Source organism: Drosophila sulfurigaster, chromosome 2L, assembly GCF_023558435.1.
Source record: "Drosophila sulfurigaster albostrigata strain 15112-1811.04 chromosome 2L, ASM2355843v2, whole genome shotgun sequence".
Classification (NCBI taxonomy): Eukaryota; Metazoa; Arthropoda; class Insecta; order Diptera; family Drosophilidae; genus Drosophila; species Drosophila sulfurigaster.
In genome coordinates this window covers 19,581,429-19,595,845 of record NC_084881.1, presented here as the reverse complement: position 1 = coordinate 19,595,845, position 14,417 = coordinate 19,581,429, and the positions used below count along the sequence as shown (strand labels likewise).

Genomic DNA, 14,417 nt, shown 5'->3' with positions numbered 1-14,417 from the left:
CTTTATAGCTTTGAAAATATACCGCTATTCTTGTGTAGTCAGCTCAATGAACCTAAAATGCCTTAACTCGATGCCGATGTTGTTGCTTTTGCACCATCATTTGCTGTTGCTCTTTCTTTTTCTTATGCATATTGACAAAGCAAAGCAGCTTCTATGACGCCTCAGCACATTTTCTGCAATTAATTATCAAAGCTGTGAAAGAAGAATGGGAGGGAGGAAGCGAAGGTGGCGCTGGAAACAAATCAAAAGCAAACCAGTTTTAGCAAACAATAACAGTACAGATCACTCCAACCTACACACACACAAGCACATGCATATACTTATTTACATATGTATATGTATTCATATACTCGCAAGACCGGGCAAGGGAATCGGAACGATCAGCTGTTTGCTCGCGAAGTACTACGAAATTGTTTTTCGAGAGCTCCACTGAACCTGCCAGCTGGAAGCTCAGTTCTTTCTTCATTAGCAGGCAAAGCACATGCCCAAGAAACACGAATAGAAGTTGTACATTTATAATTGGATCGCACATCAAAGAATACATACGTCTGTAAATTCGTGAGTTTAAACTAAGTTTAAGTGCTAATAAAAGCAAACACGCAATAGAAAAAGCAACAAAAAAAAGAAAACATAAAATACATAATATATAAAATTTAAGAAAATATATATGTAAATTGAATTAATATTGAGCTGGTTATACTTTTTTAAGTATCTAATTTAAAATTGAATATTGAAATTTTGAAAATATTTGTTTGCTTGTTCAAAAGTTGTAAAATATAATATTTCAGTAACTTTGTGAACTTTTAAAAGATCTCGTTCTCTGACGTTTTTTTTTCTTAGTACATTTTCAAAGCGGTGCAATTTGTTTTGCGAACCACCTAAAACCAATTTCAACTGGCAACTGTCGAATACGATTCATGGCACAAAAGTTGAGAAATGCTAATCACCGCAATAATTTCATTTAGCTCTGCAGAAATTCTTGCTCAATTACATAATTATAAAAAAGCAAAAGTATATTTATGAGTCATAAATCTTTGTTTATTTAAAAACATTTTGTATACAACTGTGTTTATCACGGTATAGAAATTGATATATAGAAATTGATATATTTGTAGTTGTATAAAATAAGTATAACAAATGCCGTGATCTGCTGCGGACTTGAGATAAGCCTAAGATTTCCGGTCCGTTGGAATTACAAGCAGCAGACAGTTATTGAATTGATTTTTCTGCTTTGACATCTAGATGAAACCAAAGTGACTGAGTTTCGGTAGCCGAATACCAGTTTTAACTAAAACAAGTCGCTGATAAGAAAATTGTGCTTAGTTGTTTAGCGTTCTACAATTGCTATCAACACTTTCCACTGACACCGGAACATAATCTGCAACACGGCATAAATACAATAACATATTATACAAGGTCTTGGCAAATGTTGGTCATCACACCGGTTTAGGGCGGCTTCATTTTGCTAGCTAATACAAACATAATCAACCGAGGGGTAAGAACTCCCTCTCCATCTCTCTTTCGCTCTCAGTCCTATTTACAGGCTGTTATGCTGTTTATGCCACTTTCAATGTCGACCCCGAAGCGGCGATCAAGTGACGGAAGTTTTCCCACAGCTTCTTTTGAAAACCGTCTATAGGCAGAAGCCTTTGCTCTTTTCATACTAGCTTCTGCTATTATACCTGGGGTGTTTAGTGATGAAAGGTATTCCCATTAAGTGGCAAGCGAATGTGCAACTCATTTTCGATTCCATAATGTGTGTACTACATATACATACATACTTATATGCTGACCTAGATTAATCAGCAATGGAATTTTTGAGAATTTTATTGCGGTCGAATTGTAAGTAAAAATCTTTAGTCATCTCAAAAGAATGAATGACGCGTATTCTGTAGTTAATCAGATTTGACTAAAGCTTTCGTACTTGTTAATGCTGCTTTTGTGCCTCTCTCTCCCAGCCGCTCTCTGCCCCCCTCTCACGTCTCACTTTCTCTCTCGGTTGCTTGCACACACGCATGCAATATTCTCAGCCACACTTTGTCTGTGTAATCTGTAATCTCGTCTGTCGTCTGTCGCCTGTCTCTCTGCTGTATTTTTTCGTTCTTTTTTTTGTATTTGTATTTGTATTTGTGTTGATTCTTCTTCAGTCGCGTTTGCGTTTTCCAAATCAATCTGTTTTGAAAATGCAAACCAAGTTTTCAGATTCATCTAAACGGTGCACGCGTCAAGTTGTCGCCAGCTGAGCTTTTTCTCACATTCGTAATAACAAAATAAATACACAAATTAGTTGTGAGTTTAATTGCACTTAAATGTGACTTAATTACCATATTTTAATTAATAAATAAAATATAATTAAAGTGATTATACCGAAAAGACAAATAAAGTGCAGTTTCATATAGTAAAAAGAAAAGACTTTTCATCAAATTTTCAATAAAAAAATAATTCGAACTTTTAAAAAAATCCGTGAAAGTTCAAAGTGATTTTAAATAACCATATTTTTTGGTAACCAACTAGCATTAATTTTTCGAGTGTAGCTCCAAACTAACAACTGTGAATGTTAAAAGTATTTGTTTTACACACAACTATCGCTTATCTCTGTTCAAGATTATTTAAGCTTTGCTAATTGTGCTAATTACCATAAGTTAAGATACGAGAACCTTAACTAATCTGTCAACAATTTCTTCCCCCTTTAGATAATCACATGGCACTGTAATTGACTGCACAAAAATCAGATCGAAAAAACCACAGAGAAGACTTCGCAATCAATTCTCATTTATTTTGGAAGAAGAAGTCACGAGACAAAGATGCCAGGCATAATGTCAACGAAGCTCGTCTACTTTGTGTTTATCGCCTTAACAGCGAATTTCTTATCAGGTAAAATTGAACATATACACCGACATACTAATAAACCAATTAATTATATACATACTTATAAATGGGTATTGTTCTATGGCACAGTATTGGACAATATTGTTAGTTAGTTTCTTTGTTGAATTTAATAGAATTTGAACACAATACAAGTCAATCATCCAATAACACTTTATTGGCTTTTTTGGCTATCAAATCGATTGGTTTTCCATTCAGTCTCGTCAAGCGTTGGACGCTCTGATGCGGAAAATGATGCCAACACTTTTCAATTTTGAGCAGCCGGATGAAACATGTTAGCCAATAAATGGCAGAATTGAACAAAGCAATTCAATTTTGGCTTTGCACTTTAATTAAATTACGAGCTGACTTCGCAAGCACATTTCGCTATTTCATGCTTTAAAACTTTAACGTTTCTGATTGCATTTAAGTAAACCCAATGAAATTCAATTATTCCTTGACATTATTATACTCATTATCAAACATGTCGAACCAAAATTCCTTGGCACAATAATATGTAAATATTATTGAATTAATTTAATAAAATCAATTTGGTTTGCTTTTTATAATTTTATTTTACTTTGCAACTTTCGATTATTTGTGTAAGTAATAAATGAATTTATTATTAAAGATGCCAAACCAAAATTCCTTGACATATTAAAATGTAAAAATTATTGAATTTATGAAAATAAAATCAATTTGGTTTCATATATGTCAAACCAAAATTCTTTGGAACATTTAAAAGAACAAATTAATGAATTAGTGTAGGAATTTTATTTTACTTAGCAATTTTTGGTTATTTACTTAATTAAATTCAATTGTCAAATAATTATAATATATTTATTAACACATTTGTCATAGCGAACTCCTTTAGCAAGAGGAAATGTAAAATTTGTTGATTTAGTTTAATAATAATGGCTAATAATTGATTTTATTTATGTCATATAAATACTATGAAATTCGCAAATTGATATATAAATAAAAGTCATTATTATTTTCCTTTCATTTAATTAATTATTTTTATACTTTTTTTGTCAATATATTTTTTTTTTAATATTTTGTTTTCAACAATATTCTAAAGATTTTGCTAAATAAGATATATTTTATTCCGAGTTTTTTTTTTTGCGTATTTCTTTGACTTTTTCATTTAACGAATTTAATGCTGATTCTTTTCTTGTAGTGTAAACAAGTACTTCCATATGCTCGTCAGACAAGCACATTAAAGACGTTAAATTATTGAAGCTATTTAGTGATAATAAGCCGAGCAAATACTTGCACGGTCGCCTGCTCAACCCTTACCCATGCCCTTGCCCTCGACCTTACGTCAGCTTCCCCCGCTTGGCTTTATCATTTGAGAATGCGTCTCATTAGCATCCAATTGTCAACTGAAAGGCGGCACAGTGTCTCTTTCTCTCTCTCACTGTCTCTTTCTCTCAATAAGAATTTGCAAATTCATGTCTGTGTTGCTGTTGTGTTGTGTTCTGTTGAAACCGCAAGCCGCATGAATATGCAGCAAAAAACGGTATACAATGGAAATGGGAATAGTAGGAAGAATATTGTGAAATGTGAAAATGCAAAAATGCCAAATCTCAAGTTTCAGATCTAGGGTTTTAAATTCAAATGCCAACTTGCAACAGCAGTCGCATTTTTATGGCAGTTGCTTTTCTTTTTATTAGCGTCGTATTCAATGTTTCTGTGCGGCTTAATTACCCAAAGGTGAAATAACTTGACCCGACCACACACACACACATATATATATATATACACACACACAGATACACCCCCAATTCAGCACTTCATGTTAGCTGAGTAGGCCAAATACCCGTAATTTCCTTTTACTTTGGCAATGGCAAAAAAATTGCGCATACGCCCCGTAAAACGTCTGACACTCGACATTTACAACAACTGACAGCATTTAATGCTGTTCATTAAATGTTCTACTTTTCGCGCCAGTTTGAACTTTACCAACTATTCTTGAGTTATGCCTAAACAAAAAAAAGGAATTTATGGTTTTTAATCAGTCTAGGAGTTGAGATATGTTTCTTAGCATTTGTTAGGGTATCTAGGCATTCGGATCGAGTTCGAGTGTCACTTGCGTGCCAACACAACAAAAAATCGAAAGCGAGCTCGAAGCACTCGCTGTTGACATGCAATTATTAGGCTCAATGCAGAGAGTCTCTGACTTGGCCAGCAAAACTCAGACATTCAGTCAGTCAGTCAGTAAAACAGTGTTTCTCTTTTTATAACCGCTACCCATAGGGTAGAAGGGTATTATAACTTTGTGCCGACAGGAAATGTATGTAACGGGCATAAGAAGGCATCTCCGACCCTATAAAGTATATATATTCTTGATGAGTGTCAACATCCGAGACGATCTAGCCATGTCCGTCTATTCGCCTGTCTGTCTGTCCGCCTGTCTGTCTGTCCGTCTGTCCGTATGAACACCTAGATCTCAGAGACTATAAGTGATAGAGCTATAATATTTTTTTGACAGCATTTGTCATGTTTGCACGCAGATCGAGTTTATTTCAAATTTTTGCCACGCCCACTTCCGCACCCGCAAATTGACAAAAATCTAATAAGAAGCTTAGTTGCTGTGTCAATTTGGTATATTTTGCAATCTATAGTATATTTTGAATGTATACCAGTCGGTATATTTCTAGTATTTTTGTGGCATATTAATATGGTATATTTTGAATGCGACAACCATATCAGTATACCAAATATACGATTCGATACATTTTCAGTCTTTTTTGTGGTATATTATGTTGATATATTTGAGAGTAATACCGAAATGTTTTGCTTCTATTCAAAATGGATAGCGGGTATCTCACAGTCGAACACACTCGACTGTAGCCTTCTTACTTGTTTTTTTTGTGCTTAGTGGCTGACAGCCAATGGGGGCTAATAAAATAATTTGCTGTCAAGATGTCGGGATGTCTGAAAAGGGCGAGGGCAAAGCTGTCACTTCGCCCTCGTTTTTTTGGAATGTCATTGTTGTACAATTTCGCTGATAGATTGCATTATTCATTATTTATTTATGCAGTTTCGGCCATTCGCTGTCATCAGTGCAATTCGCATGAGAATGCCGATTGCGCCAATCTGTTGGTGAAAACGCCACGTGCCCAACGCGACGATCAATATCTGAGGGAATGCACCGGACAGGGCGGCGGCGATCAACAAGCGTTCTGCCGGAAGACAATCATTAAGTTGGAGCTGTACGATGAGCATCGTATTGATCGCAGCTGCGGCTGGATAGCGGAGAAGACGCCCAACTCGTGCTTTTCGGCCGACAATGAGGGCTATAAGCAAACCATTTGCACCTGCAGCGACGATGGCTGCAATGGAGCAACTTCTCTGTCTGGATTTGGTGGAAGTCTCATCACATCGCTGGGCTTAGCCATTATGCTGCGCTATCTGCTGAGACACTGATTTCCATTTGTCATTCCATCGTTATCATTGAGAAATTACAAAGATAAATTGTAATATAATTGAAATATTTGTGCATTAGACATAAGCTCTATAATTTCACATTTAAGTAGTTTGTATTCGTATTTGTATTTAAATACTATATTAAATGATGAATACTGTATTCATCTCTTGTTTTCTATACGGTTTTTGCACTTACTTTAACTGAGTTGAGTCAAAACGAAATTAAAACGTATTCTCCATACAATAGAATATGTATTGGAAAACATATGATCTAAATATGTCGAACTCTATTTGTAATAAAAATGTTAATAAGTAAATAAGGAATTTATTTGGATTTTGGCCAAGGTTTCGACAGCTGTGCAGAATGTCTGCAATTACATAAAATACGATGCGTAAAGTGAAAATCCAAATAAATCGTGCTCAGTTTTTTTTTTTTTGTTTTTTGGGGCAAGTCATGCGTATAGAGAAAACAAGGCACGCTCTGTCCAAGGACTCGCCCACATGACCCAAAAAAGAAGAGAGAAACAAGAACGAAAAAATAAAAACGGTTCTGGCCAACAGTTGATGCCAAAATGTCTGCACAATTGTTTTGTGGCCCAGTCACAGTTACGCAGCGTCATCGCCAGCCAAAACTAATAGCATAACTTTGTGTGTTTTCCAATACCCTTCAGCGATTAACCAAATACAAGGGTATACTACCGGTATAACATTTCATTAACGCGCTCCATTTTTGTTTATTTGGTATTATTTTTTATTTCTATATAAAACTAGTCTTATGTTTAAAATAAAATTGAGCTTAGGTTGAATAAATTCAACTTTTTTATTTAAAGGAAGAACATATTTACATAAAAATTAGAGTTTTAATACATGATCATTTTATTTTCATTTATATCTCCATCAATCTTTGATTTTATGTTTTTTCTATTACACTTTTTCTTATTTGTTTTATTATTTATTTATTTGTTTTATTGTTGTTATGTTATGTATGTTATGTACGTGTGCTTTGTTTATTTGAATTATTTTTTATTTTGTATATATTTTATATTATATTTTCGTGATCTTATTCATTTATATTTATAATATTTATACATATATATCAATTAAATGATATTTTAATGGATTTCAATCATTTACGTTTCTCGAGTAATTTTTATTAATTTGTTTTTATTTTACTTTACGAATTTTGCAGTTGCTGGATATTTATAAAATTTTCGAATTGCAAACAATCTCTTCCCATTGTATATTGCTTGTGAAAAAGGGCATATTTTACTTTAGTAAAATAGTTGTACTTGATGACAACAAGGACGAAACAGCACACACACACACACACACACACACAGTTGAAGGAGTTGTTGCTGTTGCTGCAGCAGTTGCTGGCTTCGTTACATTTGTTGTTATTTGTCTTAGCCCAGATACTCGTGCACATACTTACAAATTTGTGCGAACTACGTGAGTTTCATTTTCAACGAATATACCCTGTGTCCGCATGCGTTTAATGGGTATTTGAATGCGTGTGTTACTTGTTAACAGAAGTGCATGCATTGCATTGCACTTTCTATGGGGAAAGGGTATTTCATAGTCGTTCAGTGGTCAGCATAACTCTCACTTATTTGTGTTGTTGTTTTGCGGCGTCAGTTCAAATAGTTTTTGGCTGCCTTTGTCTAGCAAGAGTGTGCGTGTGTGTGTATGAATGAGCGAGAGTGTATGGGTGTGTGTTAGAACATATATATAAATGTGTGTGTGTGTGTGTTTGACTGCGTGTGCGTTCGTCGACAGCCTGACGCCAGCTGAGCAACAGCAGTCGCAGCTTCCGCTTGATGCCAACATCCTCTCGCTTTCTCTCTCCTTCCACTCGTTTTCCTCTTCGCTACACTCACACACCCATACACTCCCCCCTTGGTTGAGCAATGTGTCTTTCTTTCTTTTATTTGCGTGGACAGTTTGGCGCCAACATAAAAAACATTGATTTTGAATTCTGTTCTTGCGACAACAGCAAATGTTCTACTTATATCGTTGACTCATTGGGGTGTGCGTACTTCAACTTTAATGTTACTCTCTCTCTCTCCCTCTCTTTCGGCAGCTGCTTTCCCACTTGCTGTCCTGTTCTCTTCTCGTCTGGAAGGACTTTGTGTTGCAGCTTAAGACAACAGAACTCTTATTCGGCGCCACACCGAATTATTAATTATGCAGCTATAAAGCGATATAACATCACTTTTGCTTCTATGCCGCTTTATTACTTGCTCTCCAGTTAAAATGATGACTCTTCTTTAAGTTTCCATACGAACATTTATATGATTCACTATCGAGAGTATGCAAACAACTTTATTGATTTCCTTTGGTTTGAATAACTCACAGTTCATTGCTTGTTGGATGTTAGAATGCAAACAGCGAATTTCTATTACGCTTCCATTCGATTTCCCATTGGATATCCAAACGATTTGCAATTGGTCTGTATGTTAATCATAAAGTTTAATGTTTTTTGTGTCAAAGTAGCTTGAAGGCGGACACTTAATTGTCTGCGGTCCAGTAAAATTCCGTAACACTCTGCGTATGCGTAATGAAACTCAATTACGTTTTTTTTCCTAGTAAACCAAAACTATTATTAAATTAAAGAATTTCTTAAATAACTTTTAACATTTTTTTTCTAATCGCCACAAAATTTTGAGGAATCATAAAGACATTAGTTATCATTGAAAGTATCAAAATTATTTTATAAATGCATATTCCTCTGAATAAATATGTCTCCAAAATATACTGCTCCTATATTATAAATATTTAAAAACAGTGCAAGTTGTTGATTATTTGAATATATCGTTAATGCGTGCAATTAGTCAGTTTATTTTTTAATATAAATAAAAAAGATATTTCGATTATATATTTTCATTCCAAAACACAATAAATCCATAAACACTTACAAAATTCTCAATTCATAATTCTCGGTTTAAGGTGAAAATCAAACTAGATATGTTCTACAGTCATTTCATCGTCCTTAACTTCTTCTATCATGTCAATTTCTGGGGATAATAGGTTTATTGTAGCTGGTATTTCACTTTCCGATACACAAAACAGGATATGTTCTACAGCCTTTTCATCGTCCGTAACTACTTCCACTTCAACTTCTGGGAATAATAGGTTTGTTTCCTTTGTAGCTGGTATATCACTTTCCCATACACATACAACAGGAATGTGAATTGTTTTGCTATCTTCAGTCACTTCGTGCAATACTTCTTCATTATTTGTGTCAGGTATTTTCAGATTTAAGTAAGGCTCTTCCATTTCCCTAATCGAGTACAAAATATTAATATTACGTATTATTTCTCGCATTGTCGGTCGTTTATATGCGTCTCCATTCCAACAACATTCCATAAGTTCTATAATCTGCTGGGATTTTGGAATATTCCGAATGTCATCGATGGGTGGACGATCCTCTACCTTCTGCGGTTTTCCTTTTAACGTATACACTCCGATGAGTTTCCAAGTGGTAAAAAGGCGTCTTTCTTGACATAAATTCCCAAAATGAAATACCAAAGCTATATACATCACATTTTTCGGTATATGAATGGGTGCCAGCGACCTTATTTTGTATAATCTGAATAAGTACAATAATTTTTAAGCTCATTAGAGTACGAACCTGTGGTGCCATATAACAAAAAATTTCAGCATAAGACATATTGGTTTCCAGTTTCTTAACTGTGCCAAAATCGCATATTTTCAATGTTCGACAATTATTGAAAAGGAGTAGATTATGTGGTTTTAGATCACGATGAAGAATTTTCGGACTACGTTCATGAAGGTAGTTAATGGCCTTAAAATTAAATAAACGTGTAGAAAACCATTTTGATTCAGATACCTCTGCACATTGCAGCATCCAGCTAATACACAGTGTATGTGGTAAAATAATGTTTTAATTTTCCTCTTTGTGCTATGAAGCTAGCCACAGCTAGCTATGAAGAGATCCACACTCTGCGTATTCCATTACAATGGCCATTCTTTCATTCTCATCTTTTAAAGTACCTATTAACTTTACAATATTATCGTGATTGACCAGTGATAGCATGCCGACTTATCTTTATACCCGCTACCCATAGGGTAGAAGGGTATTATAACTTTGTGCCATCAGGAAATGTATGTAACAGGTAGAAGGAGGCATCTCCAACCCTATAAAGTATATATTATATATTCTTGATCAGCGTTAGCAGCCGAGACGATCTAGCCATGTCCGTCTGTCCGTCTGTGTGTCTGTCCGTATGAAACACTGGATCTCAGAGACTATAAGAGATAGAGCTATAATTTTTTTTCAGCATTTGTTATGTTTGTACGCAGATCAAGTTTGTTTCAAATTTTTACCACGCCCACTTCCGCGCCCGCAAATCAAAAAAATCGAATAACAAGCGTAATTTTAAAGCTAGAGTTGGAATTTTGAATTTTGGTATATACAATAATAACTATAGTAGTTATGATTGCTGAAAATTTGGTTGCGATCAGATAAAAATTGTCGAAGTTATTAAAGAAATACTTTTGTATGGGCAAAAACGCCTTCTTCCTAGGAGTCTGTGTTGCTTTGGCTGACAATCTGGTATATTGTGCCGTCTATGGTATATTTTGAACGCGGTACTATATCGATATACCTCATAGACCATTTAGTATTTGTGCAGTATATTTGGTATATTTTGAGAATAATACCGCATAATATATTGATTTTATTCAAAATGGGTAGCGGGTATCTCATAGTCGAGTACACTTGACTGTAGGTTTCTTACTTGTTTTTTTATTTCGTTGCTATAGATTGTTGTAGTATTATAAAATTAATAGGTTTTAAAAGAGAAGAAATGTTATAAAATCGATATTGAAACCTTGAAAAACGACCAAAATGTGGACTAATTAAACATATAAACTCATATGTGAACTATTTTTGCAACTTTATTATTATATTTTTATAAATTTAAAACAAAAACTAGAAGAACGTGAATTGAAAAATGAATTATGTATGTATATGCATAATAACATAATTTTAAATAATCGTGCAGTTTGTAAAAATATTTTTCATCATATTCAAAATTTGGTTGTCGTTCTCTAAATAAGAAGAATATTTTTCCATAATTGCAACTACTTTTTCCATAGAAGGTCGTTTCTGAGCATCCGCATCCCAGCAGTTTGTTATCAATATTTTTATCTCATCCGAATTTTGAATGTGGACGACATCATTTATATTTGGACGAAGACCTACAGAGAAATCATTTGTTAGACTCTTAATTATATTTCAAAAGCATCTTTACCTTTAATCACATGTATAATCAAACTAATGTCGTTTCTCATATCGCCGAACGGTTTCTTTCGTGACATCACCTCCCACAGCATTATCCCGAAGCTATAGATATCGCACTTTTTGGTGTATTGCATCCCTTCCATAATCTACATATATTTATTTATAAACATATAATTAATTTCGATTAAAAAATTTGTATTATGAAATACAAACTTCTGCAGCCATATATCTAAAATTTCCAACAACTGTTGTCATTAATCTACTCTCTGTCTTCATTGTTTCAGAGTGTGAAATCTTAAGGGTTTGATAATTGTTGAAAAGAAGTAGATTCCCTGTAGTTATATTCCGATGAATAATGTTTTGTTCATGTAGAAATTTGAGACCCTATAAATTCAAGGAAAATATTATTAAAGGATTCAAAAATAATACAACCGAAATTTACCTTCACGCAATGCAACATCCACATTAACGAATACTTCTCATATTCATTATTAACAATATTGACTGTACAATCATGCACAGCACTATAGAGAGTTCCGCAATCGGCATACTCCATAAGTTCAATAGGTCTACTATTGTCATCAATGGATAGACAATATAATTTTAGAATATGATCATGCTTTAGTTGTGAACTATAAATTGTTAATTTTTTTGAGTCGATCGAACAATAAGGTCTATATCTTTTAAGTGCAATTATCTTTGGTCCCTTCTCAGTTTTCCAGAGAGCCTTATATACTTCTCCAAGCGAACCATATCCAATGAGCTATTTGAAATTTGTATAAAGAGATTGTGATTATTTATATAATAATATATTGTAAGTACCTCTCTTATAGTAATATTTTTCCATTCATCTTTCTGAATTGCATTCATATCTCCATGAATCAATTTGTTAACTTCATTTTTGTCTTGTATTTTCAGACTTAAGTTAGGCTCTTCCACATCCTTAATTCGGTACAAATTATTAATATTACTTATTATTTCTTGCATTTTCGGTCGTTTATCTGCGTCTCCATTCCAACAGCGACTTATAAGTTTTATTATCTGATTGGATTTTGGAATATTCCTGATGTCATCTAAATTTGGTCGAGTTCCTACAAAATTAAGAATGTTAGAAGCAGCTGAGTATGTTAGGTATACTCTAACCTTTTGTGGCTTGAACTAGAATGGCCACTTCATTACCTACTGTCAAGTGGTAGAATGGTATCTTTCTTGACATTACTTCCCAAAATGTAATACCAAAGCTATATACGTCACATTTCTCAGTGTATGACTTGCTTTTAGCGACCTTATTACGTATAATCTGAATAATTACAATATTTCTCAAACTCCTAAGAGTACGTACATACCTCTGGTGCCATATACCGAAAAGTGCCAGCATTAAAAGTCATAATGGCTTCAAGCGTCTTAACTGTGCCAAAATCACATATTTTCAATGTTAGACAATTATTAAAAAGCAGTAGATTTCTTGGTTTTAGATCACGATGAAGAATTATCGGACTGAGTTCATGAAGGTATTTAATGGCCTTAAAATGAGATAAACGTGTAGAAAATCAATTTGATTATTCATTTATTCAGTTACCTTCGCACATTGCAGCATCCAGCTAATACGCAGTGAATGTGGTAAAATGATGTCCTTATTTTCCTCATTGTGCAGAAAGCTATGAAGCGAGCCCCACTCTGCGTATTCCATTACAATGGCCACTCTTTCATTCTCATCTCTTGTAGTACCTATTAACTTTACAATATTATCATGATTGACGAGCGATAGCATGTCCACTTCTTTTTTATTTTTGTCGTCACTTGAGTTATGATGAAATTGTTTAATCACGACCGCTTTTTGACCATTTTTTGAGTTCCATGTCGCCTTGAATACAGCGCCGAAAGAGCCTGATCCAATACACTGAGGAATTTGAATCGAATTACATTTTTTATAATATGCAAATAAACTTTGTATTTTACCTGATTATCGACAGTCAATTCATCCCAATCTATGTTACGCGTCATGTTTAAAGAGAATGTTAGGTGTTATACAGAAAAGTCAGTTTACCGAAACTTGAATGCAGGTTTATTTTCTTGTTAATTTTTAAAGACACTCTATTTTAATACAAACTGATCTATGTTGCATAACACCTATAACTCAAGGTTACGAATTTTATCATACGATACACAATAATCGATTACTTTGCTTTAATTATGGAATTAATTATATCAAAAATGTATCTTTCGATTTCCTAATCATTAATCGATTATACAACGGAATAGTCGTGACACTGCAATTTTTACCCGCGAATCGAAAAACACAGAACGATGTGTTAAAAAATAGCCATTTCGCTAACATCAGCGAAACAAGGAAATATTCTGTAAGATAAGATAAGTACGATGCTGATTATACGAGTATAATAAGAAATTAAAATGTTGTAAAAATGCAAAACATTTATTTCAACATTTAAAGTTTGTTAATATTGAATCACTTTATTTAATTGCAATCAATTTCAGTAGTTCAAATATCAACCGTCAACAGAACAAAATACATAAGGTTGCTCCAAGCATAGCCAGTCAATTGCTGAGATGAGTGTTTTTTGCCACAGAAAATGAAAAAACAATTCAACAAACTGCTGTTACTCTAAATGAATCGTAGCATTTTCATTTCATTTATTGAAAAAGTCATTTGATTATCGATAATATTCACGTTTCTTCGATTAAATTCGATTAATAATCGCACACTTTCGTTTATTCATATGGTTCAATAATCGATGAATCAATTTAAATTTATTAAAAACTAGAGAGTACGAAGATGTTTCCCATTCAAATGCTGTATCGTTTTTGTTTCAATCTTTACGATGCGGGCTGGTGC

At 33.8% G+C, this 14,417-nt stretch overlaps 3 protein-coding genes across 4 annotated transcripts; 1 reads left to right on the top strand and 2 right to left on the bottom strand.

Moving 5' to 3' along the window:
• Nucleotides 1-414: 414 nt before the first annotated feature.
• LOC133847345 (uncharacterized) lies at nt 415-6,475 on the top strand. Of its 2 annotated transcripts, none has more exons than XM_062282332.1 (3): nt 415-558; nt 2,694-2,874; nt 5,912-6,475. In XM_062282332.1, exons 2-3 carry the CDS (start codon nt 2,805-2,807, stop codon nt 6,295-6,297), a joined length of 456 nt encoding a protein of 151 aa, XP_062138316.1. In that variant the 5' UTR covers nt 415-558; nt 2,694-2,804; the 3' UTR covers nt 6,298-6,475. The 2 variants fall into 2 exon arrangements, with proteins under 2 accessions (XP_062138316.1, XP_062138307.1); XM_062282323.1 differs by lacking the exon at nt 415-558 and adding an exon at nt 2,186-2,289.
• Nucleotides 6,476-11,255: 4,780 nt separating this feature from the next.
• On the bottom strand, nt 11,256-11,717 carry LOC133835357 (mitogen-activated protein kinase kinase kinase 7-like). The gene is made up of 2 exons (XM_062265377.1): nt 11,574-11,717; nt 11,256-11,520 (listed from the first exon to the last, which is right to left on the bottom strand). The coding sequence occupies exons 1-2, from the start codon at nt 11,704-11,706 to the stop codon at nt 11,309-11,311; spliced, it is 345 nt and encodes a 114-aa protein (XP_062121361.1). The 5' UTR covers nt 11,707-11,717; the 3' UTR covers nt 11,256-11,308.
• Nucleotides 11,718-11,761: 44 nt separating this feature from the next.
• Nucleotides 11,762-13,666, bottom strand: LOC133848048 (putative mitogen-activated protein kinase kinase kinase 7-like). The gene is made up of 7 exons (XM_062283417.1): nt 13,523-13,666; nt 13,143-13,463; nt 12,910-13,086; nt 12,707-12,848; nt 12,386-12,654; nt 12,006-12,326; nt 11,762-11,947 (listed from the first exon to the last, which is right to left on the bottom strand). Exons 1-7 carry the CDS (start codon nt 13,565-13,567, stop codon nt 11,762-11,764), a joined length of 1,461 nt encoding a protein of 486 aa, XP_062139401.1. The 5' UTR covers nt 13,568-13,666.
• Between the last annotated feature and the right edge of the window lie 751 nt (nt 13,667-14,417).